Source organism: Gordionus sp. m RMFG-2023, chromosome 3, assembly GCF_954871325.1.
Source record: "Gordionus sp. m RMFG-2023 chromosome 3, tfGorSpeb1-WG-v2, whole genome shotgun sequence".
NCBI classification, from domain to species: Eukaryota; Metazoa; Nematomorpha; class Gordioida; order Chordodea; family Parachordodidae; genus Gordionus; species Gordionus sp. m RMFG-2023.
In genome coordinates this window covers 42,564,771-42,591,238 of record NC_088777.1, presented here as the reverse complement: position 1 = coordinate 42,591,238, position 26,468 = coordinate 42,564,771, and the positions used below count along the sequence as shown (strand labels likewise).

The 26,468-nt window shown below is 26.7% G+C and overlaps 2 protein-coding genes across 4 annotated transcripts in view; one reads left to right on the top strand and one right to left on the bottom strand.

The window, feature by feature from the left end:
- LOC135926990 (DNA-directed RNA polymerase, mitochondrial-like) overlaps positions 1–3,171 on the bottom strand; it is a 33,060-nt gene extending 29,889 nt beyond the window's left edge. The window contains exons 1-3 of the mRNA XM_065462924.1: positions 3,097–3,171; positions 713–1,212; positions 213–461 (exon numbers count right to left, since the gene is read on the bottom strand). Coding sequence (XP_065318996.1) covers positions 213–461; positions 713–1,141 — 678 coding nt within the window. The 5' untranslated portion in view covers positions 1,142–1,212; positions 3,097–3,171. The remainder of the gene's footprint in view (positions 1–212; positions 462–712; positions 1,213–3,096) is intronic.
- A 9,288-nt stretch (positions 3,172–12,459) lies between these two features.
- LOC135925913 (four and a half LIM domains protein 1-like) lies at positions 12,460–25,938 on the top strand. Of its 3 annotated transcripts, none has more exons than XM_065461489.1 (5): positions 12,460–12,582; positions 21,789–21,933; positions 24,655–24,824; positions 25,033–25,219; positions 25,544–25,938. In XM_065461489.1, the coding sequence occupies exons 1-5, from the start codon at positions 12,541–12,543 to the stop codon at positions 25,675–25,677; spliced, it is 678 nt and encodes a 225-aa protein (XP_065317561.1). In that variant the 5' UTR covers positions 12,460–12,540; the 3' UTR covers positions 25,678–25,938. The 3 variants fall into 3 exon arrangements, with proteins under 3 accessions (XP_065317561.1, XP_065317562.1, XP_065317563.1); XM_065461490.1 differs by lacking the exon at positions 12,460–12,582 and adding an exon at positions 17,384–17,505 and having other exon boundaries at positions 25,544–25,936; XM_065461491.1 differs by lacking the exons at positions 12,460–12,582; positions 21,789–21,933 and adding an exon at positions 24,269–24,427 and having other exon boundaries at positions 25,544–25,933.
- Positions 25,939–26,468: the final 530 nt, after the last annotated feature.

Here is a 26,468-nt window from a genome sequence, read left to right as displayed (position 1 = left end):
AATCATCCTATCAGGTTTCTTAAACAAATTAAAAGATTAGGACAAAAAAAGAATCAGGCAAAAAGTCACCGGCATCAGGCAAAAATATTACAATAGAGATTTTAGAACTCTTTTAAAAAAATTTTGTAAAATAAATGGGGATTATTATTATCCTGTCAATTTTTGCCCTGTGTCTTTTTGTCCGAGACATTTTTTTGTGTATATTATCTTACCATATTATGAATGGTTACAAAAAATCGGGGTAAAAAGTATTTTCTGCAATAGTAATCGTTGACTATGATCGATTTGATCAAGGGTAAAATGAGGTCGGTTGAAACAAAGATTCCTCTACTGGAGAGCCTATTTATGAGGTTGAGGGCCGATGTAAATCTTTGCTTAGAACACATTCCCTCTATTTGTCGAACGTATTTATCCTTAACCGCGGTATTCATGATGCAGTGATTCAGATCTAATTTGTTAAGCTTCATTGCCGGATTTGTTTATTTTTTTAAAAAAAAGTTTTTATCCTTATTATAAGTAATGAAAATGAAATTTTAAAATGCACATTTTTATAGAGGTCACGTGATTAATTTGAATCTTCTATTGGATTTTTTTAAATAAAATTTCATCATAAAATTTAATATTCAAACTATAAAATCTCAGTTATTACTATGAACCTTTCCTGCTCTGATACCATGCCATTTTAAAAAATGGTTGTTGTTGATATATTTACCTGAGTAGCGTGAATGCAGCCCTTGACAAAAAATTTCAAGTTCTCGTTGAAGCCCACGTTTTTAGCGTGTGTTTCGACCAATTGATAGGAGATCTTGTTTAACTCCGTTATTTTTTGCAAATGTTGTTTCTCCATTTTTGTCATTTTGTCGGGAAACACGAAATCCCGTTCCCCGTTCACTTGTACCCTGTTTTCGCAAATTCGTTCCATTATGGAATCGGCTTGGAAGGAAGGTCGATTATTATTACTCTTTTTGGCGCTTATTTCATGTTTCATTCTAAAATAGTCCTCTTCGTGAAGGATAGATTCTTTGGTTTTGCGGGCATGCTTCGCTTCATTCGGTAAATTAATATCCGCTTCAGAAGCATTTTTAGGGGTGAGTATTGGGGGAACATTAGAGGATATGATGTCAGTATTGAATTTGATCATATCGATTACTTGTTGTGGTTCATGTCCCTCTGCGTTGCCTTGTGATGTTGTGACAGATAGCGATTTTTTATCTTTATTATTTTTAGGAATCGATTAATTTTTTTTTGCCGTTGGTGAGATAGGAAAAGGTTTTTAAAAAGAAAATAATAATAATATTCGCAGAAATTAGCCATCTTTTTTAAAAAAAATATAAAAAAATTCAAATCAGAGTTTGAAGATTTTTGATCACATTATATCTGTAAATGTCAAAATCTTTTTTAGACTAAGTCCAAAATCTATTTTAAAAAATTCGCTTAAAACTTCAAATTAAATTGTATTTTTTAAAATACTCTAGGAATATTTTTTGGACATATTTTTATTTTTATATTAAAAAAAGGTTCATATATTTTTTTTCCTTTAAAGTTTCAAAAGTTTGCGACTCGTATTTTTTGATATTTTATACTTTGACTTATTAAAATCATTTATAAGCAATTTTCATCAATAAAGTCTTTTTAAAATCAAAACTAGAATTTTTGATAAATTTTTTTTTCCCTTCAAACTTCATAATACAGTGTAATATTTTATTTATAAAATGTTCCAATTCTTATTTTTTTATTTTATTTAAGCGTTAATTTTTCTAAACTATATCTAAAAAAATCTATTTAAAAAACCAGTTTGAAATCTTTAGAGTGAAATTTTTTTAAGATACTAAAATTGAAGATATTTAAGATCAAATATTTTTTAAGCAAAAAAATTGTGATTGAAATTAGAGATATGCAAATCTAGGCCCGGTCGGAAAAATTTGGCGGTTCGGGCTTAAATTTTTAAATAAGATATTAAATTTTGTGAAACAAATTGATATATTTTAATATTTTGCTAGAAACGAAGCGCTAATATTGTTTATTTGTAAAATATTATTTTTTTACAATCAAAAAAAAATATTAAATTTTTTATGTATTTAAATAAATTTTTTAAAAAAAATCAGAGGTGCATTGATATTAAGCTTTGAACCGATATTGATACTAGTGTTAAAACCCGATTTTATTATTTGGTCATATCTTAGTTAAATATATATATATAACTTATAAATTGCTTGATTCTCTTTATTATTTTTTTCAATTCTATAGCTAAACCCACTTTATTTAAAAGGTATTTTGGAGAACCCTAATTTTCGTATTATAAATAAGCCAATTTATTTAGTTCCTTATATTTAAATAATATATTAAGGATAAATAACTAGTTTAACAACATTATGATGGAAATTTATATTAAGACATTATATATTAATGTTTATAGAAGATTAAATTATTATAAATACTATTTTTTTAATAAATAGGATTATAAATAGGATATTCGTTCTTTTGAAATAATAAGTTATAAGAATGGTTTTAAATTAAAAATCCAATTTAATTCAAAATTAAAAATTTAATATAAACATTTCCTAAATGGTTTCCCTGTAAAATATTGTCAGGTATTATATAAATGATATAATAGTCAGTGTTAATAATAAAAACATCATTGAATTTATGTAATTTAAATAACAATTGTGATTTTATTGTCATAAAATATAATGATAATTATGGTTACTCCAATATTTTTGCCAATCTTAAAATGAACTGTTTATAAATGTGTATAGCTTAAAATTAGCACCAGATTGGCAGTTAATTCTTGTGCATAATATCTTAAAATATAACAGTAATACTTGTAATAATACAAAATTATTATGCGTGAATATCAGAAAAAGAAAAAATAGTCCAAAAAACTGATCCAAAGATAGTTTAATTTTATCTGAGGATGTTGACCTATCTTTTAAATATTTTTGTTCAAAAACCTATTTTATTTAACATTACAAGATAGTCATTAAAATTAATTGATAATCTTATGTCTAAATTATACACATTAATAACCAGATCATTTTATTATTGGCAAAAATTTCAGTGCATAATTAAAAACTATAATAATGTTTATTTTCTCACTTTGAGCATTATTAATTTTTATTTTTTCCAAGCCTTTTTCTTTAAATTGAGATTGAGTTGTATACTTTATATCTAGATAAATATATTAAATTTTAATCAAATTTTGATTAAGTAAAAACATTTCATTAGTAAATAAAAATGCATATTTTTGATACAATAATAAATAAAGAATATTACATTTAAAAGATGTTTTAATATTTTTTTCTGAATATCGAAGCAGCATGGTTTTAATGAACGAACGAATAAAAAATAAAAGGTAAGCTGACATTTTTTTATTGATTATTATTGCTACTTTGTTATATTCCATTGATATGGAGTGATAATATAATACCCACTATTTTAAACTATCTTTTTATTGCCATGGATATTAAACTTGAGCAATTGATAATTGAAATCAATTTGTTTGTATGAATTTCTTGTGAAGGAACAGAGTTTAAATAACATATAACAAATTTTATCAATTTAAGATAAATCCGAATTCAATGCTTATTATATATAAAAAAAAGTTTGAATATTTTTATATGACAAAGCGATTTCAGTACTAATCTCTTACATGAACTTAGTTATAAACCTATATTCAGTAAAAATTTATTTTAACCTTTCCAGACCTATACCTGTAATATTATTACGTAATACCAATTAATATTAACTATTATTACTTATAATTATAATAAATAAATTCTTGCGATATAATTCCTAGATTCCCAACAATACCAAAATATAAAAAAATCCTTTAGAGTGGGTATGGGCTAGTGGCTATCTTTTTAATGCCCATAGGAGTTCGCAAAAAGCTACTCTTTATGTGCGCAGAGGTAACTGCAGCTTGCCTAAAAATTAGTAGATGATTCTTTTCACTTTTTAATTTACCGCCATATATCACTTTTACCCAGTTTGATGGGCGTAGAATAATCACGTGTAGCTCTGTTGTTTGCAACAACACAAACGAGCCAGTGTTGTCGCTAGGGGGAGGGGGCGCAGGGGCTCGAGCCCCCTGAAAAATTTGAAAGCCCCCTGAAGCAAAAAAAAATTTTTTTAATGGCTCCATAATATCCCTTAGAACAAAAAAAAATTTTTATTGATTGCCCTCTGAATGATTTCTTTTATAATTTTATTAAGTAATATATAGATTTAATTTTATTATTTAAAAATTAATAAGAATATTTAAATTTTTCTTAAATGAATACTATTTTGATTATTAAATTAGATTAATACATATAAGTTATATTTTCACTATATCAGCTTGCAATCAAATTCTGTATTAAAAATATATTATTAATAACTCACTAAATATTAATTTAGCTTTAACAGTTGAAGTTTAATTGACTTTTATTATTTAAATTATTATATAACCCTAATTAAATAGATATAATCATATATTATTTGAAAATTAACAAATTCAATATTGTAATTAGCCGAGTTCAAAATGACTAATCAACTGTATATTTATTTTTAATATTATCATACCTATTCCTAAAATTTTCAAGGTCCAAATATGTATCAGAGACTTTTTTATAAAAAGTAAGTAGACATAAAGTTAATATACTCTACTATTTACAGTTGTTTATAAAATATTAGATAAAGTATAACTTTTATAGACGTATTTGACAGTTATATATTATATTACAGCTAATATTATAATTAATTTTACTAATAAATGGTTTTGATAATAAATATAAAAACAATTTGCATTCAATATTTAACGCCATCTATTTATTTATAAATTATTTTAAAAATTAAACTTTTTATTATTCATTTTGCAATAGATGTAATAAATTTGATATCCTTTTTTCTATTTTTTTACGTGTTTTTAAGAAAGCTATTATTTTCTGTTTCGAAAAACAGTTTTGAGCTAAATTTTTAATACAAGTATATTTTTGATATTATTACAAACTACTATTATTATAAAATATAATATACCACGGTGGTGCGACAATATATAAATTCTTAATTGTTTCATCATATCATTCTGGTCCTTATTTTATAGTTAGAAAATGTTTCATTTCTAATATGGCATTGCTATATAAATAACTCCAGGCTTCAATATATTTGCATAATTATTTTTCCCAACGATTTTAGGTTTTTATTTTATCAATTTATCCAACATAATAAATTTTGATATTTGCTTACATCGTGAGTGTCATGGCTATTTCTGCAAATTAACCAGCATCTATTATTTGTGTTGCTATGTAATTTAAGATTATTACTACAACCGCTGAGAGCATATGATTGCATATTTTAGATAAACAATAATGGTCAAATGTGTAGTTGTTTATATACTATAAAATGGAAGACAATCTTTTAGAAATTTAATATCTCACAATTATTTTCTCGATTACTTATCTAGCTTCCATCATGTCATCTAAAAGGAAGCTCTAACCACTATATAGTTTTATGATTTGGATTGGTCGTTTATACTCTCTTCAAAAATTGTTGATATGGTTTATGCGTATAAATATTTCCTTATTATTCCATTCTATAAACATTGTCTAAAATGGTAACAGAGAGTTATATTAGTTTGGTAACCTTTTGTCAATGTAAGTTGCTAAGAATTATATTATTGCATTATGTGGTTTTTAAAAATCATAGTCAATTGAGGTATATGTATGAATTAATTAATCTTTTTTATCACTTGTAATTCTTTAGTGGTAAATTTTTTTTTATATTAGCAATCGAAAGTATTTTATACTATAATATATAGATTTTGTAATAAAAAATATTATTTTTAGAAATATCTTGTATTGTTTTATTTATTTTTTTGCCAGTTTATTTTGTTTGCATATTATACAAAATACGAAATTCAGAATAATTGTTCAGAGATAACAAATTTTAAAAAAGTCATATATATTACTATAAAAGCGGGCCGAAGGGCCGCAAAATGGGGGATATGGGGGGCGAAGCCCTCATAAATTTTTTTTAGTTGAGCCCCCTGAGATTATAAAGGCTAGCGACGCCCCTGAAAAGAGCGAAGCGCTTAAAGAATGACGAAAAAGGAATAATAATAAAATCTTGCTTCGGTATATTTTAGAAATTTAATAATTAAATAAAATAGTAAAAAAATGATTTTTTGAAATGATTTTCCCAATGATATATGTAATACTAGCTCGCTTCAAGCTTTCGCATATGTCATATCTAATATATATTCTTCATTTACCAGACAACAAACAAATTTATTTTGTCCTTGAAAAATTTAGTCTAGATACATATTCTTTCCAAAAATTGCATCTTATTTATTATATTTAAAATACTTATTAATTCTCCTACTTAAAATCCATATTAATTTATATTTATCATTAGAATATTCATTTATTAACTATGGCGAAAAAAAAAAGTCAGATTAAAAATTAAAATATTGGAAACCCCAGAGTAAAAATAGAAAATGGAGAAATTATGATATAAAAATAAAATGTGACATGTTTAAATGCCACATTTTATATTTTCTATTTAAATTAATATTTAAAGTTAGTAAATTTTTAAATACTAATATATCAAAATAATTCTCTTCAACTAGGAATTGTAAGGGTTACCATTATTCAGGAGAGATAGAAAAAAGTTGGTTTGGTGTGTGTATAATCATTAAGAACAATCTAGCAGTTCAGAGTTCAAGACACTAAAAAGCAGGTTATTATCATTAAACTTAAAATTAAGATTAGAATACTGAATATCGTAAATGTATATACGCTGCAAACTACCTTGAAAGACAAGCATTCTTCCTAATTTTATTATATTTAAACAGGTTTCCTAAACCAGAAAATATACTTATAGTTGGGGACTTCAATATCAAGGTGGAGCGATTAGGAATATAGAACCAGATTCTGAAACACTCGACATAAATTCTGGTGTAGGGGGGGGGGGGCAACTTCTAGAACTATGCCGTAATCTTGTCCTTCGTGTCGCTAATACTTTCTTCGAACACCCCACAGTAGAGAAATATTTACTTGCTATAGCCAATCATACAATACATGGTTACAAATTGACTATATTATTTGTTCTAGAACGACAATTGATTGAATAAAAAATATTAAAGTACTCCACCAAGATATGTTTAATTCAGACCACAAACTCCTTATTTGTTTTTTTAAGATTGATCTAAAATCTAATATAAGCAAATGATAAAAAATAGTAAGAAAAATGAAAAGCGCGAGATAGATATTGAGGCCCTAAGGGATCAAAATGTAAAGAATGAGTGTGTAAAGCAAATTAGAGAAAAGTTTCTATGCTTTAAAGATTCAGCAGATACCTTATCCTCTAGCACACTTTGGGAAAATATCGTGTTATTTTCACAGAAGCCGCGACTAACTCTCTGCTGGCTAGAGGTAGATTCCCTGTTTGGAACCAAATGTGTTCTTAATGATATTGGCCATAAACTACGTAGGAACAAAAGGAAATATGTTGAGAAACGGGTTATGGAAATAAGAAACTCCTTCAATGTAAACGACACATACAAAGCGTTTAAATTATTGAAATCCTTTGTTTTATTTAAGATTTACTCTGTGAAATATAAATATCGGATCAGTGAACCTATTGTGAGTTGGCACAGCCCTATTTTATATATTATTTTAAATATTTATTAATATTATAAGGGCAATTTATAGAACTAATACGTATGGAATATGGAACTTCCAAAATATGATGACTACCTTCACGCTTGGAAGAGGATCTCCAATAAAACAAAAAACAAAGATATATAATATTTACTCATGATTTTTCTTTAACGTTAGTTATAATTTTTTTTAAAACTTTGTTTAAAAATAAAATTAAAAAACAAAAACTTACAGGAGTTTTTAAATTTTAATCAATTAGTATTTTAAAATTTTTTAAGAATTATGTTTAGAACTTTTTATTTTATAATAAAATTAGCTTATTTCTCTTTTTTCGTTTAAATTTCAAATTTTTAGTAATTATATTTTTAATAAATGATGAAACAAGGCGAAAAATCGAAAAATTCAATTAGTGAACGTAATATACCTTATGCACAGTTTGATAAATTGCAATTCCTGGCCCCATATTTAAATGCAGTCACTCCACAATTTTCTAACACAAATTTAAAACATTAAGAGAGCGTTTAACCCTAACCAATATGGAATTAGGGAAATACAAAATTAACAATGCTATTGTATCCCAGTTCAAAACTACTATTATGCAAACTTTATTAGGCTCTTATGAAGATGAAATTAATCAATTTATAATTTTGAATATTTAATTAAAGATAAGATATCATGTTTGAATAATTTAAAAAAATATTTGTTTAGTTTACTCAATTTTATGATATATATTTAATTTATTTTGTGAAATTTTTTTATTAAAAAGTTTCAAATATACATATTTATTTTTGAATAAAATTCCGATTTAAAAATGTATACAATTTACAATAAAAGGATAAGCTATATAAAAATATAAATTATTTATTTTAAAAAAAAGGTAATAATATACTGTAATATGATTTTAAAAAAAAGAGAAAGATGTTATGGCAATATGGATTGATATACTATGCGACCTACAAATTTCCATTGAGATTCGTTAGCGTAGGTAAAAACCTTCCTGAGGGTCACTCGAAATTAAGCGCATCTTTTGGCCGAGTGCCTTGAAAAATTCTAATGCTCTGGTCCAAGCACCGATTGTGTCAGAAAAGGGATAGAGTAATATTAGGATGGTAATGTATTTATTAATCTTTCTAATTTCCACTCTAACTAAGGAATTAGAGCAAAAGGATTGTGCAAAGCAATCAACGCATGTATAATCCCAGGCTAGCGTGATTTCTCTGCTCTATTGGATAAGAGTCATTCCTTTAGGCCTGATATTGTCCCCGAGATTAAGACCTACAGGTTCCAAAGTTGATGGAATATTGAACGAAGAGTTCTAGCAATAATTGAATTTATTGCTTGGTGGCGTGGATAGCGGCCTTTAAAGAAACAGCAGTGAAGAGGCTGATGGCCTAGACTGTCGATAGGGAGCTGACACTGTTGGCAGTATGAAGGTGTGACGATATCACAGCCTAAACGAAGACCTATTCCTATCCGAAGTTCTTTGTTGGAAAGGAGCAAACCAGGGTTGGAGCTAGGGATAGCCTCAAGCCATTCATATACCGTGATGAAATGTTCAAATGATGGAATTACTACTTTGATTTAATGGGGTTATTGGAGGGAGGGGGGGAGAGGAATTCAATACTTTGATTTATTGGGGAGGGGATATCTGGGTTAAAGATCAAGGAAATGTCCTTCAAAGTAGCGTTCGATTAAAGGTATTCAACGGAACGCTGGATTAAAGGTAAGTCCCAATCTTGTTGTCTGGATGATAAAGGAAAGAAAACATTAGGAGCGTTCGACCTCCATAGGTCTAGTTCCAACCCCAGATGGGGATCTGTAGTGTGGTAAAAATTTTAGTAATTGTTTGACTTCTGGTGAATGATGAGAGAAAAGCTGCAATACTCAGTGACGCGGTGGATCGAAAGCATCCCCAAATTTACATGGAAGAGCGGCTTGCATCCAGCAAATGGGCTAGAATTTAAGGTTGAGTATTGATTCAAGGGAGATTTTAACTTTAAGTTCTAAATCTAGTAGCATGTCTGGGAATTGGAAAAGAGGAGCAGAACGAAAAGCATGCAATATTTTTGGAATATAAAGGAAATTCTTTAAGAAAAAGAATGAATGATGAGATGGTAAAAATCCTAAGATTTTCTAAAGTCAGTCAAATTTAATCAGGAAGTCTTCGGTAAATTTGGATATTGGTGCTTTGCATCCAATAAGTGAGCCTAAATAAGTAAAGTTTGATTTATCAATTATAGAAAAGTTAACAGGAATGGGGATAAAAATTGTTGGGTATATAAAATTCGCATTTTTTATTATTGACCAGTAGCGGGAATGAAATCAGAAATGATAGATGGAATTTTAATTAAACATCGTATGGTCCTGAAACTGTACCATCATCTAAATACCTTATGTTTAAAATAACATTGCATTTGTTGTTGATGTTGTCTATGATGGTGCCAATAGCCTCACAGAAGATTGCTGGGCCCAAGAGGTCCCCTCTTGTTGTATTCTTGACAGGATTCTATAGTCGTTTCATGAAATTTCAAAAAAGAAACGTATATATACGTTGAATATTCTGGGAATGTGTTACAGTAAAAAGGAAAGAAATTAATAAATGTATGTTATTTCTTGTTATAAAAATATTTAAAGATTTATATAATACCATTATTTTTTTGACTATGCTTAATAAATTAGAAAATATAAAATAATATTATAACAAAAATTATAAACCACCATTTTTTATCAAAATAATTCCACAGAAACCCATAAGTATTTGTTTATTTTTTGTTTTTTTTGAGGAAGGGGGAGGTGAGGGGGGGGGGGGGGGGGGTATTTCTAATAATTTAAAAAATATATATTAATCAAAGGGATTATTTCCTTGTTGGGAATAAGGAAACCATTTATTTCATATTTATAAAAATTTTCCTCTCTCAAAATCAACACCACCAATGATATATATCTAGTATTTTTCGTTAATATTCCAAAACACCTGTGTTGCTATTCCAAAAGCACACTGATAGTGCTGCTATCAAACATGAATAATTTTTTTTACATAAGATATTATTATGACTTAAATCAATATCTATAAAGGGATTTGATAAGATAAGATTATTTTATAAGGAAAAAATTTTATATCCCAAGGTAAACTATTACTATTATGATATCTTTGGGGTGCAGGAAATCTAGATAAATACTAAAGATTTAAATAATTATTTATATTCAATTCTAAGTAACGATAGTGATAAAATAAAGTTTTTTTATATATAAAATAATATTAAAATATTTTGTTGTATAAAATAAAATAAATTTAATTCACTTTCTTTAATTTTTGTCAAATACAATTATAGATAAATTTAAAAACGCTTGGTTTTTTTAGAACGTTGTATAATATTAAATAATATATTAAACCAATGAATATTAATAAATAAAGACAATTTTAAGATAATTGGTAATGTTATAAATTAAGACAAATTAACGATAATTGTTAAGTAATAATACTACAGGATGGAATATTTTAAATTGTTTATAAATATCGTCGACGGAATTATGTACACTATGCATTTTTTCAATAAATCAATCCATAAGTATTGTATTTTTCCATATCACCAATGGAAATGTTGAAATATTATTTATCTCCTGTCCAAAATGCAAAAAATATTGTTAGAAATGTTCTGAAGAATAAACAAACATATATAGAATCTACCGACGATATGTTTAAATTTTGGAAAAACATTTGGATTATTAATTGCCTTTTATAAAGGTTTTATTATCATCTGCTAATCTAATAAAACATATTTTTATTACAAAACATTGTCCTTAGAAAAGAAGGTTTTTTTTTGATCTAACATATTTTTTATTATGTTTCTAAAAATATTTTAATTTACTTACGTATTTCATTGGGCCTTCTAAGAACTCAGGCGTAGGTCTACAAAAATATGAATCGAAACGAATAATACTATTATTCGTATTCGATTCAAATTTTTGAATCGTCGATTTTAAGGACTTATATTACCTTTCTAGTTTTTACTATTTAATGAGTAATTATTTTTAGAAAAAACGACAATTTTTTTAAAAAATATTATTATTTATACCAAATGTTCTTATATTATAAATGGTTAAGAAACTTTCGTGAGAAATTTTTTCTATTCCTTTGAATCTTTTAAAATCGAATCCTTTTTTAAAGTCCAGTAGGAGGAAAATCATATAACCCTTTAATTTTGCGGACCTCCAACACATAGTTTATTAATTGAAATAGTAATAAAAATAATGATATTTTATAATAAATATTTTTATACTCTTAACCCTTTTCGATTATTGGCATCAGAATTAAAAGAAGGGGGGGGGGGGGTGTTGTTTCAGCAACCCTAAATTAAAATAAAGTAACATTGAAATAAACTGAAATGGTCAGAATCAATGACGCCATTGTTACCGATCTGTTATTAAATAGGAAATTTCTATTTATCATGGAAGTGGTATCATGAAAATTTGATAAAGTATAACTCATTTAATATTTTTAATAAAAAAATTCGGCAATTTAACCTCGTATCCATTGAACGTAAAACAAATGTCCGAATATATGATGTTATTTTATAAAATATATTCAACGCAAAATATTTCCTTGATATATAATATTTTTATCAATAAAAAATAATGGAAATATAATATTAATTTAATAATGAACCTTGTAATATTTAGATTTTATATTATTAATGATTGAAAAAATGGCTTGAAAGAAAATTTCTTTTGTCTCTAATGGTCACAACAATATGTGGTAAAATTATCAATAAAAAAAAATCAACCAAAATATATTTTCCTACATTATTTAAAAAATTTTTTTTAAATATTATAATACAAGATTCTCTTAAATTTAATAAGAATAAGCCCTGGAAGAAGTATCTTTTAATACAGGGTATAAAATATGAATTTGGTCACCTTTGTAAAATCCTATTTCAACTCTGTAGTAAGCTCATTTGAAAATTGATATATTATATATCTAAAATATTTATCTAAATTATTTATAGTCGCGTGCGAAAACTCATTTTAGGAAACTAAATTTTATATCTCCTCGAGTTTACTATTAACGAAGTTATATTACCTCTAAATAATTATAGTGGTAAGAATTAGTGAACTGCAACGGGCCTAAATTTTTAAGCCTGGCCCGGCCCAAAATTTTTTTAAATTCATTTCCTGCTCCGCCCGATCTCGAATAATTTTTATTTTATTTGTCCCGAGTAGCCCGACCTGAAATAAAACTTTGTTTCTTGCAATAATTGTAAAATATATCAATCTTGTTGACAAAATGTACTGATATGATTAAAAATTTAAGCCCGACCCAGCCCTAACCGGAATTATTTTTTTAAATGGACCCGGCCGAAAGAAGCCGAGATTTGCATATCTCTAGTAGGAATAAATTTATATTAGATTCTATGTCTGTTTAGTACCCGTTGCGTGTAGTTCTGATTAATTTTTCAAATAGAAATAAGTAACAATTATTATCGGTAAAAAATTTCCAATTAAATTATTAATTTATAATATTTTTTATCCTTTTCTCTTATAACTCCTCTAGAAAAATATACTTTTATAAATAATTAAAATATTATCTGGAACATTAAAACACCAAAAGCGGAAACATAAACGGAATATTATAAGCATGGAGTCTAAGCGTTATGTATAGTAAAATTAAGTTGCGCATCTTCTAATATACCGGTATCAATTGCTGTCCAGATGCTAATTATAATGGTGTGTTCCGGTTTGCTGAAAACATTGAATTTAAATTAGGAATAAGAAATATTAAAATGATTAGCTAATATAATAATGATAACAGACACATAAAGAAATTAAGATTAATTTTAAAAACAGAAAAAAAAATAAGGAAATTATATATCAAAATTTTGTTTTTAATTTGAGAGTATTGTTATGTTGTTAGTTATAGTATGTTAAATAATTAACTTCTTTATATATTTATTTTAGAGTATGTTAAACTTATTTATATATTTTTATTTATCTGTTTCATTTTAACCTTTTTTTTTATACGTAGAATTAATTGATTTTTATTTTTGTTTATTCGAAATATACCTAAATTTAGTTGATTGCAAGAAAAGATATAAATCGACCAATTTTATACAAAAGATATTTATAGTTAAGGCACGTTTTTTAAAAAATTATTGAAGACTTAATTTTACTGGAATTTTCCATCACATGGTACCTACACAATTATAGTTAGACAATTTTGCAGTTAAAAAATGTTGATAAAATCGAGTTAAAATAAATATTTTGTTGAAAAATTGTCTAAAGTTAATACGGTAAGTACCCGGCCTGTATAAGAATAGAATAATAAATTATTCGTATTTATTTTGAACGAATCGAATAGTAGGAATCTTAAATATATTATTCTTATTCGATTGGTAGAATTACGATGAGTAAATTATTCAATTCGTTCAAAAGAATCGAATACAAAAAATTTAATCTTTTTTTTATATATTTTTTTATTTGTATTCGTTTTTGAATAAGTCTAGTAAGTGTACTAGAGGTCGCGTTGGTAGGCCTATAGATATTATTTATGAAGTGAAAACACAAATTAGCCACAAAAAATTGTGAAATAACGGTCCGGCCCGTAAAACTATTTTACACAAGTTATCCGACCTGTTTTATCGAGCCCACGGACGTGGCTTCGACCGCTTCGTGCGTCTAGAAGGTACTATACTCATTGGAATGAAATTCCGGTAAAATCCAGTTTTTAAGAATTAAAAAATGTGTAAGTAAATTATTTAAATTTTTGAATGGATTCTAAATTCATATAATATCCTATGACATATATGGTTATTTTCGAAATTTCTTCTTTCATCGTTTCACAAGAACCTTTGCATCTTTTATTTTTTGTTTCAACGTGATATAATTTCTTGTAACTTAACCTTTACTTTTGGAGATACCTATTTATTGTGTACCACAGACACTTTAACTTATAATTTGTCTCCAATTTAAATAAATAAAATGTTCATTAATCTTACCTTTCTTTTTGTCTTTTGTAGAGGTTGGCACTTGAGAAGTAAGGTCTTTGTTTATTTACAAGCATCGAGAATACCATTACGTGTTTTTGCTTCTAAAGTAGGAGTAGTACCTTATTAGATATTGCATGTAACCACGTTAGCCTAAACAACCCTATCTAGCCTGAGGGGCTCAAATAAAACCTCCTCCTATATACCCATGACACTTGGTAGTTAATTATAATTTATTTTGATTGTTGATGGGTTGGTTCCCTCATTATCAATAATCTAAAAAGTGCAAAACAATTTAGTTTAGATTATACATATTGAACTCACATCAGATTCTAAACGAAAATATATAGGTTATATAATCATTTAAATAAATTTTAAAATTCACGCTCTATCGTTTTATAATTTGCTTATTAAATTAAATATTCAAAACACGATAATTATATTGCCAGGTATTTAAGGGAAACAATAATGATTTGTAAGGTCAGGAATAAAATTAGGAGAAATGAACCTTACCTTTTCACTCTAAAAAGCAATAATAGAAAAGAGGATAAAAAAAATAGTAGATGTGATTACTAGTTAGGTTAAGGATGTAACGAACAAGGAGTTAATGAGGCATTGCACAAAACGCTAACAATTTTAAGGGCAAAGGCATCGTGATAATTAGGAATAAAGAAGTTGGGTTATTTTTTACTGTGATTAAAGTGTGGAAAAGGTAAAGGATATCATGAGATGTTAATAACAATCAGTGATATATTGATTTAGAGTGGAAAAATCTATAATTGATGCAGTGTTTGTGATTAGAACTTTGGCAGAAAGGTCCATAAGAAACATATAGGCTTTACCAGGTGTTAATTGATTTAGAGGTGAAATATAGGGTACTAGAGGAATTTTTTTAATTTTTTTGAGGCAAGAAGACGTATTAAAAAGGCATTTGAAGGTGATAACTGATAATGTTTTTGGTATTGGATACTATAACTCAGATGATGTTGGGATTAGAGATTAAATAGTATACGATTTTTACCATTTTCTTTAGTAAGACAAAGGCAGAAGTAAATGCGTGATTAGCTTCTTATGAGATGCATGTAAAAATATAGAGAGAAAATTAATAAAAATACAGAGGGAAAATTAGTCGAAAGAAAGCATACACGTATTTGAATCCGGTTGAGTAAGAAAAATGGATTTGAGATTATGCGACTTGAAATTGGAAGCGTTTATGTATATCTGGATTTTTTTTGCATTGTGAATCATGAGTTGGGTAAGAGCAAAGATTATTTGGAAGAAATGAGGAAATGAGTATAATTTAGCTAATTAAGCTGCGACTAAAATTGAAGTCCAAGCTGAACATTATAGTTGTGAGACAGGCGTTTTTTTGTATGGGTCAGGTTTTGATTCAATGTAACGAAAAATATACTCAGATAAATCTAGTATGTCCAAGAAAGATCATCTTAAACCATAAAATTTTGGTAGAACCTAATACAGTTATTTGAAAATCTAGAATGATCACAATATTATTTCAAAAAACGGGAAGAAAATTATGAAGGATCTGAGATTGCTGAGACTGGAGATAGAGGTGACATTAGATATTAATGAATGAAGGAGAATACGTTTCAATTCAAAAGTAGATAGTAGTAGAATTATAATAAATAAGATTTTGCAATATTATAAACTTTATCATCGTCCCAATTTGAAATTGAAATATAGAATTATTTATAGTGATTTACATCAATTGAATGGCGACGCGAATATTAAAGTCAAGCTAAGTATGTCTACTCAGGGAGTCCGAAGAGGAACGAAAGTAGGGAATAAATTGCTATAATTCCCCGTGGAGGTGGATTAACCGTAAGTAAACGGGTTTAAAAATTTATAAATAATTCGACCTCAAAACGGCTTAGATATGTTTTGAGGTGAAATACTGACTTGAATTAAGTATAATTTAATTTTTTCAGCTTGAACCTAGAGTTTGAGTCAAGAATATTTTAGAGGATTAGGTGCATCAAGATTTAAGCCGATTTTTATGACTTACCTTGAGGTTTAGGCCGATATTTTTTTTTAACCTTGGTATAAGCCAAAAGTATTCGGCTTAAATCTTGCCATAAAAATCGACTAAAATTAACATTATATACAATGAGCATGCAAATTGACCCAAAAGGCATTCGATAACGCAATACAGGTAAGCGGATAATAAGATGCTTGAACCACTCTAAAATTTTACAAAACGTAAAATGACGCAAAATTTGCAAAAAGCACCAAATTATGCTTAAAGCAAAATATTTAAAATGTGCAAATAACATAAATAACAAAAGCAACACTTTAAAAGACCTAATGCATTTTGTGAAATTTTTTTACAAAAAATTACCATATTATAAAAAACATTTTATCCTCCTTCTCCCTCATTTCTTTTTTTTCTCTTTCTTTCTTTCTTTCTTTATTTCTTTCGGGCATGCCTGCTTAACAAACAGGTGCCACTGATAACTATTAGTAATGGGCATGGTAAAAAATTCGAAAAAATTATTTGTTCCGATGTTATTAATATTGATTTACAAATCACAATCAGTACCTTAAAAATAACATTCTCATGTATTTTATTTTCAGTGTGTTTCTTTTCGAACCAATTATTATATTAAATTTTAATATTTTTAGATAAAACAAAAAAAAATGCAGCACATATGCTTTATATAATATACATTCTCTTTCTCTCAAAACAAATAATTTGCATACAATTAATTTTTTTTTTTTTAAATAAAATAATATTATTATTTTAAAAAATTTAGTTAGTTTACCCAATAAAATTTAAATTTTTTTAGGAATTTTTTTAAAAATTATTTGACAAAAAAAATATCTGGAGGCTTACTTTAAAAGACGGATACAAAAAAACTTTGACAATAATGGTAAAATAATTTATTTTATTATATTATAATGCGATATTTTTAATAGGCAATTTTTTTGGTCATTCTCCTCTGACCTTCTTATTTATTTTATTCATATGGGTTTATTTATATTTAGCCAATATTGAGAAAAAAATTTACTTTAAATCCCCATAATTAAAATTGAAATCAAAAATTTCGCTTTAGTCCAATTGTTAAAATTTGATTTGAATATTGAATGTTTTCATTTTTTTTTCTGTCATCACTTATTTTCACAAATTAATATTAAAGCTTTGGCTTTAGTCCATAAATATTATTACTTTGATTTGATAATACATCTGGATCTGATTAGCTAGACAAAACTTTTCCAATATTATTTTAATATTTTCAATTATAATTTTTTTGTCAGATTCAGATGCGATTTCAATATATCGGTTTTAATGTATAATATTTGATTTAGAGGTTCACATGCGTCTCTTTTCTTCCTTTCCCGAAAAATTATATCTTGTTGATATTGATGAAACAAACAACAAAATTATTAATTGTACCTAAGACTTTAATTACTGGATACATTAGAAAGGGGAAACTATCTCTTGAAGACACCCCCACCCCACTAAATTTGCACCATTTTACGCCTTTTCAAATATTTAAATTTATAATTTAACAAATAAGTATAAATATCAGAGACCTGCAAAGTTATTATTTTCACGACCCGGCTCGGCCTGGATTAAACAAAAAAATTTCCACCCGGCCTTGATTTTTTTTAAAAAGTATTTTCGGCTACTCGGTATATTTTCAGGTCGGAGCGGAATTTTTTAAAATATATTTTATTTATTTTTAATTTTTATTGTTAATAATTGCGATTTAAAAATATTTGGTTTTAAAATATTCGATCCTGCACTGCTCGTGTATTTTTAAAAACAATTTTTTATACACGGATATATTTAAAAAAATTATAATGCTTAGGGCTAGGTCTGCAGGTCTCAGATAAATATTATACAAATTATACTTAATATTACCTAATTTAGTAATTTATTACACATTGTTTATATATTGTAATAATATTAAATCAATATTACCTAATTCAGATACTTATTTAAGAATTTCATTTAAAAAAAATAAATGAACCCTATTACTTTAACGTATTAAAGAATGATTACAGAAGGTGATATGAAATGAATATACAATTTAAAAAAATTTTCACTCATTTCCCTCACTTTGACTTGTCAAATGAAAATTTACGTTTTTTTTTAAATATAGTGGTAAATATCAGTGAATTTATGGATAGGAGCCTATTTTTAAAAGAAAAATATCAATAATTTTGAGAAAATTCGCCCGTTTTTATATAATAGTTTTTAATTTTCTTTTATATAATTATATAATCGAATTAAATATGAAATTTTTCATCTTATTTACTATAAAATAAACTGTTTAAATTTTTTGAAAGATAACATATATAGGTAAAAGAAAAAACTCCCTCTGGCTAAATCATGACTTTGCTCTATTATTCATATTATATTGTATATAATATATACATTATCTTTTTCTAACCTAACTCAACTATAGGTCTCGATTGTATGAAATAAAATAATTATTTTATTTATAATTACTAAAATAATTATAATTATATAATTACTAATTGAATACAATATTATCTTGTTTGTTGTATTTTTCATAATTTTAAACGTACTAAAGAGAGAGAGAAAAAAGATTCAATAATTTTGGAAATCAATTTTTTTTTTGATAACAGCTGATATGATTTTCTTCGATCGGTTCAATAATTTTTTATACAGCGCTAAATATGTTTGCGTAAATGCAATGTTTTTTAAATAAAAAAAAATAGTATTTAAACATGATTATTTAACCTCAATAATAAACTTTTATGTATAAATCATATAATCTCACCCTAAAAAAAGGTGAAAAATGTTAATATAGATGGATTAGCCAGTCGACAAGATATACGACGGGTGCAGAAGTGTAATAGGATCTCGCCCCAACCCCCGTTAAATGGGAAGAGTTCCAAAAGTAGTAATTTTGTCAAAACTTTAATGTCCAGATGAAAGATCGAATGACCAAGATGAATATTTTATAGGGTTGATGTTTACATTGCATCTATTGATATAATTAATAATCAACCGGAAAAATGATTTGCTGAAACATATTGAAAATACTTTTAATGTTTTTACAATAACAATACACACCCCTACCCTGCACTTACAGTTAGCGCAAATTTATGACGAAGTATATAAATTGTACTTCTCCGCGAATTCTTGCATATTTTATATACTTCGTCGCGAATTCGCATATATTTGATATATATAATTTACCGTGTGAATGAAGGGTTATTTATGGATAATTATTACGCTTCCTTTTTAAATGCTTAAAAAATATTTTGGTACAGCGTTGTTCCTGAATAATTCACACATCAAAATAAAGATTCCATTTTATTTTTTAAGGAAATCGTTTCTTCTCATTTCTGATTGGGTAATGTCACAGTTGATAATTTTTTTTTTAAATTGAAATATGATAGCTTATGGATTATATTGAATCATATATGGATAACCTGATTGGCATTAATTTTTTGATATGTTTTAAAATTGTTAGACTCTCTAAGGTTCACATTATTTAATTTAGCCTATTCTAGTTTTACATTGTTATATTTACAAAAAATGTGAATATTTATATGAATAATTATAAATTTCTGAATTCGTTAATGTTTGAAGTAGCATCAGGACAAATTTCAAATTGTGTTAATGTATAAATTGGGCATTGGTGTAATTCCTTTAATCCTTGTTTAGATTATAATAATAAACTCATATAGCGTCTGCGTCGTATTCTCTCCCTCTACATTTTTTATATAAATTTCCAATTTTTTAAATCTAAAGCCTTTAATTCTCTGATTGATACCAAATCTTGTTTTAAGATTTCATGGAATCTTAAGAAGGATTTGATAATTGCAATATCTTGCAGGACATTATCTACTTTCTTTATATTGATATATACCTGAAAACAAAGCTTAATTGGTCTAAAAAGGAGGTTTTAATTTAAATTTAGTATTATTTGCTATATAATTTACTAAGATGCGTCCGATCTCCGATTCAAATCATGATACTAGTATTTTATATTTAAATAAATTAAGTAAGTGATAATGAAAATTTCATATTTTAATAGGTCCCTTGGGATCCTAGGAGGCTCTGTCATTTTTAAAAATGGTCGGAGCTTACTCGCGTTGCTGGGGTGTTTGCCATAATTTTTGAAATCATTTTAACCTAGAAAATACTTCAAATTTATGGGGGATTCTTTTTAGTTTTTACATATATTTCCGGAACCATTTATATAACTAGTTAACTTGATTCTGAAGATTTTTTTAAAAAATCGGCGCCATGATAAGATCCTCACGAGGCGACAAATTTAAAGGAGCATGATCATTCGCCTCTTCATCCTGGCTTCTTCTACACCTTACCTAAAATATATAATGGCTATTTCTGAAAAAATAATAATACTATATAAGAAACAAAATTACGAAATATCAATATAATATTGTTATCCAAAACCTTATGTATGTTCTGTGTTGTATCTCTTATGATATGATTGCTCTATTTTTAAAAGAGGAATTAATTAAAATTAATTAAATCATGCCTCATAATATCATTATTTTTTATTTTAAAATGATTCTAAAACAATTTATTTTTTTCTTCTTACACAACAATACATATTTTCTTTTTTAAAAAGAGATATGAAATTTTGTCTTTACTAATTTAAATGTTTACCTGCCCGGTCTTGTAAATTTTTATTTGCATATGAGTGCTTTTTTTATATTAAATGATTAGATATTTTTCATAAATTTTTATTTCCTAAAATACAAATCGTTATTTTATCAATTTAAATTTACCCATCATATCAAGGATAACATTTGAAAAATGTTCATCATTTATTTTGTTTCTATTTGATACGGACTCTTATTTTGCAAAATGTTTAAATAATAACCGTTTACCAGGAAAATTTATGCGGGGGAAGGTGAATAGGCTAGCTTTTTACTGGACTTTGGCCGGATTACACTTACCAACATAATATTGATTTGGTACTATTTAGAGTTTATAAGCTTGACAAATTTTTTTATTAACAACTAATTTAAAAAGGTTATATCGTTTGAAGGTTTGGGGGGGGGGTGGGTGATATTTGCTTAAAAAGATATTTGAATTTACAACGGTTGGCTAAATTTGCTGCTTATCCCCTTCTCTCCCTTCCATGGTTATGTCATACTAATGACTTGAACACTCATATTATGCTTTTATTTCACATTTCAGCCCAATTGTTCTCTGTGTAGCAAAGAAATTACTAACAGTGATGTAGTCAACAAAGAAGGAAAAATATATTGCCATGAGTGCGCCAACAAACAGGTTTGCGAAGAAGGTGGACAGTGCGTCAAATGTAATCAGTCATTTAAAGCAGGTGAACATTAATTTATATATTAAAGAAAAAAAATTTTTTTGTTATCGAATTTGAATTTGTATAATGCTATATTATGTATGGTTACATGTCATACCATGAAAATTTGGCGCGAATGTATTATAATGATACTGGGAATTTCGAATATCGCGAAATTTTATTATAGCGAAAGCATTACCGTGAATATATCGCGAAATTAATACCGCGTATGCAGTACCTTTGAAACATTATGGCGAAAGTTGACCAATAATTTATTAACGATTATTTACCGGTGAGGGATATAAAAAGGCTTGCCGGAGCCTTTGTAAAAATTCTCCTAAATCATAAATTATAATACAAAATGTTTCGGTTTAAAAATTTTTTTTATTTTTAATGGGCGTTATTAGCAATATAAAAACCCATGCTATAATTTTGTAAATTAAACATTGTCAAAAGAAAATCTATGATGATAAAATTATGCCATGAGAAGAAAAAAGGGAATGGACCAAGTTTGAATCCTGAATTCCCTAGGATAAAGTGGAATATTCGTTCAGTTTAATGAGCTTTAAAGAGACCTCAAAATACCCGTTTCATATACCGAAAAATTATCATATAATAGGCTACACCTTTTGAATCTAACAAACTTGAAAAAAATAGGCGAAATATGGCCCTTAATTTTGCAAGAATAATGAAATTGGCATTGATTGTTAAGTGTCATACAAGAAGGATAAGTTAACGTATTACATTAAATATATTTATTCTTTCTTCTAAAGATCTCGAAGTATACTTTGTGTTTTAAAAAACTTTGAGAAAAATGCAAGCGTCCATATATAGATCAGCATAATAGGAACATGCTAGCCCATTTTAGAATAAATAAAAATAAATGAGGGCCTTAAGTTATTTTTTGTTAAATATAAATGACTATTGCATTCGTGATAATACACTCGCCATAATGTATATGCATTATTATGCGGTATTAGCGGTATAATGCATTCACGGATTTTCGCTCAATTATATTCGCGATAATGTTTTCATGGTAATGCATTCGCTATATTCTTTTTGCGGTAATGCATTATTTTTTTTATCCTACTCCAATATCTACAATAACGGGGGTGGAGAAATTTTCTGCATTTTACAGGAAGAAGGGGTAGTCTTCTAATGGGATAGGGATTAATTATTTATTTTTTGAGTAAGAGGTGGTAAATCTTGACGTGTTACTTTGAAATTATTTTCTCTAATGTAGTACTAGTCCGAATTTTAAAAAACTAGAAAACTTCGATCAGGGTTCTAACTACTATTTGATATTTAATTACACGCGACATAAGCGCTAAAGTTTTGTGAATCCTTTATCATTGTTAAAATATTCTTGCGCGGTAATATTTAATGGACACTACAATTCAACGTAATTTATATTGCTATGCAATTGCAAATTTAAAATATTAAATATGATAAAATAAAGGTGTAATTAATTTATGGTCTATAAATATGACTAAGGTAAATTTATACTTTCCAAATAAATTGTTTGCTATGGTTATATCTTATATTCATATAAAAATGGATTAGATAGATAGTTTTTAGGTTAAAATCAATTAGAATCAGAGGCGTATTTGATTTACATAAGGGGAAAAACTTTTTCCATAATACATTTTATTGTATAGTTGGGCCCCCTCATTTGGCCGGATTACATTTAAAATATAATAATTTGGGTTTTGCACCTTTTATCAAAAAAAATTATAAGCTCAACAACTTTAATTATATTCTTTTTTTAAAAAATTATTAACTTAACTTATTTTTTTTAAATATTGCTTATCTATAATGACATAGTGTGTTCATTGCAGGTGGATGGAAGAGGAGTCTAGGGGAATTTTTTACTAGCTTAAAATAATATTTACGAAAACTATCAATTTTCTGCCGCTCCCCGCCCTATCTTCGTTACGCCAATTAGTAAGTTAGTTAGATACTCTAAGTTGGTTCTCCAGAACATATAATTCAGTTGTATTTGTATGTAAGCATTTTATCTCGGTGGGGTGGGGGGATATATGATTGTCATAGAAATGGGATGGAGGTAGGGAGTTGGGAAGACGCTATACTTTTAATAAAATAGGAGTGGGTGGGGGAGGGTGTATTGGAATATACTAAATTTTTTTGTTAATTTTAATTTTCTTATTTTGCTTGCAGGGGGTTAGGAGGATAATATCGTCGTTGGCTTAAGGGGTGTAGAAAAGCGGCTGTTTTATTGGACGAAAGAAATCGGTTAGAATAGGATCCAAAAATTTTAAGCAATATTATTTGGACATTATAACTATTTATTTAATAAATAAAATGAGTTATTATTTTTATCACTTCACAACTGTGCTGTGTTATTGCTACATGCATTTGTTAAAACATTTAAAATAATAAAACAAGATATTTGATAATTTATATAAAAAAAAATTACGTTAATTTATTAATCGTTTTAAATTTTGCGAGTTATATTTACAAATAAATAAATATTCTATCTACATGGATACCATCAGCAGTATGAACTATATTTTGATGTCGTGTATAATGCATTTAAAACTATGGGGAAAGGCAACGTTCATTAGTTTTCGCACTATTTTAAATAAGGGTGTTAATTTATAGATTAATATAATAAGAACTCAAACATTCTTATTTTTAGATAATCGTATTATGAAAATCTTAATATTGTTAAATCTGTTTATGAATCATTTTGCAAAAAATAAATTTCAACTCATAATTATTTAGGTCAAAGGAAAGTGGACATTCAAGGTCACGCTTACCATGATGATTGCTTTAAATGCGCGAAATGTTCCCAAAAAATAGGCCAAGGAAAATGTTATATATTTAATAGCGAGTACATATGCACGAATTGCTATGAAAATAAAATTGCTCAGAAGTGTGCCATTTGCAACGAAGTAATTTATTTTCAATAATTTATTGTATTTTTTAATCACCCGATTTCCATCGGTCCGGAAATGCTATTTTATTTATTTTGGGGAAATTCGTTTATTACCCAATTTTTGATTTTTTTTTTTGAAATTAGTTTTTCAAAAAAGTGGTAAATTTTATATAAATTCTAGCATTAATTTTTTCACTTTTTAAATCTAAATTATAATAATATAGAAAATAACCGGCCCCATGCTTAAAGGTAAAGATGAATTTTACCACAAGGACTGTATAGTATGCAATTCTTGCAAACAATCGTTAGGTGGCAAGACTATTGTTAATTACGAAGACAAAAAATATTGCATAGAATGTTTCGACAAAAATTTTGCCAAAAAATGCAAGAAATGTGTGAAACCTATATCCGGTATAACTATTATTTTTATATTTATATATTTGATAGTTTATATCTCAAAATTGAGGTAGCGCTTAGCGTTCAATTTACTTCTATAAAACGTCTCGTTGTTTTAATTGAAGTTTTTTTTGTATGTATTGTTTTTTATGGTAAAAAAACGTTTACCAATCAATTTTTTTACGTTACCATTTAAACTGCATTATTCATAAATAAATTTGTACCAACTATTGGACTTCAATCAGGATTAATATTTTAATTGGCGATCTTTAATTAATATAACCCATTTGCTGACTAATTTTTCACACTTATAAATTTAATTATTAATTAAAAAAATAGCTGGTACCCAATACGTTACATACGAAGATAACAGCTGGCACAGTGATTGCTTTAAATGCCACAATTGTTCAGATCCTTTGAAAGATCAAGCTTTCAATTATAGAGAAAATGAGGTGTTTTGTCAAAAATGTTAAAAAATATATATAGTACCTAATTTTATTTGCTAAATTTAAAATTTAATTTATTTTTCCAAAAATACAAACCCACTTCCTCACATTAATTGAAAAAAAAAGATAAAATTTGTCATTTTAAATCATTATTTTATCATATTTCAATATCAATGATTATTATTGTCGTATTTTTTGAATGCGCTGAAGAAATGTAATTTTAAATTTGTTATTATACCTATTCAAGATAGCACTTAATTGCCAGATTTTAATTATAAATCCTCTAAATAACCGATGATATATACTTATTCAATCTTATTTTTATTAAAAATTTTTATTATGACAATAAAGTTTATTAATATTTTAATAAACATAATAATTATCCATTAAGAAATTTTTAATATTCAAAGAGGTTAAATTCTTTTTCGGATTATATATAAATAAATTAAATATATTTAAAGAGGCATTATTTTTACAAATTATAAATCACCATTTTTAATTAAAACAAAAAAATTTATTTTAAGATACTTGGAATTAAATTAAAAATACGTTTTTAAATCAATTTTTTTTAAAATAATATTTTTCAAACATATGGTAACTGGCTAAATTAGCCAAGGACAAAATTTAATCTTCGTGATAAATATTTTTTTTATTATAAGCTTCTGATGCAAATTCGATAGTTTCCCTTCTACCTAAAAAGGAATTGAAAATCCTATTCTTAATTATATAAATAAAATTTTTAAGTTCAAATATAAATGGGATGGTTATCCTAATCTCACAATTTTTATTATTTAAGTGATAATTGGCATAGTGTAATA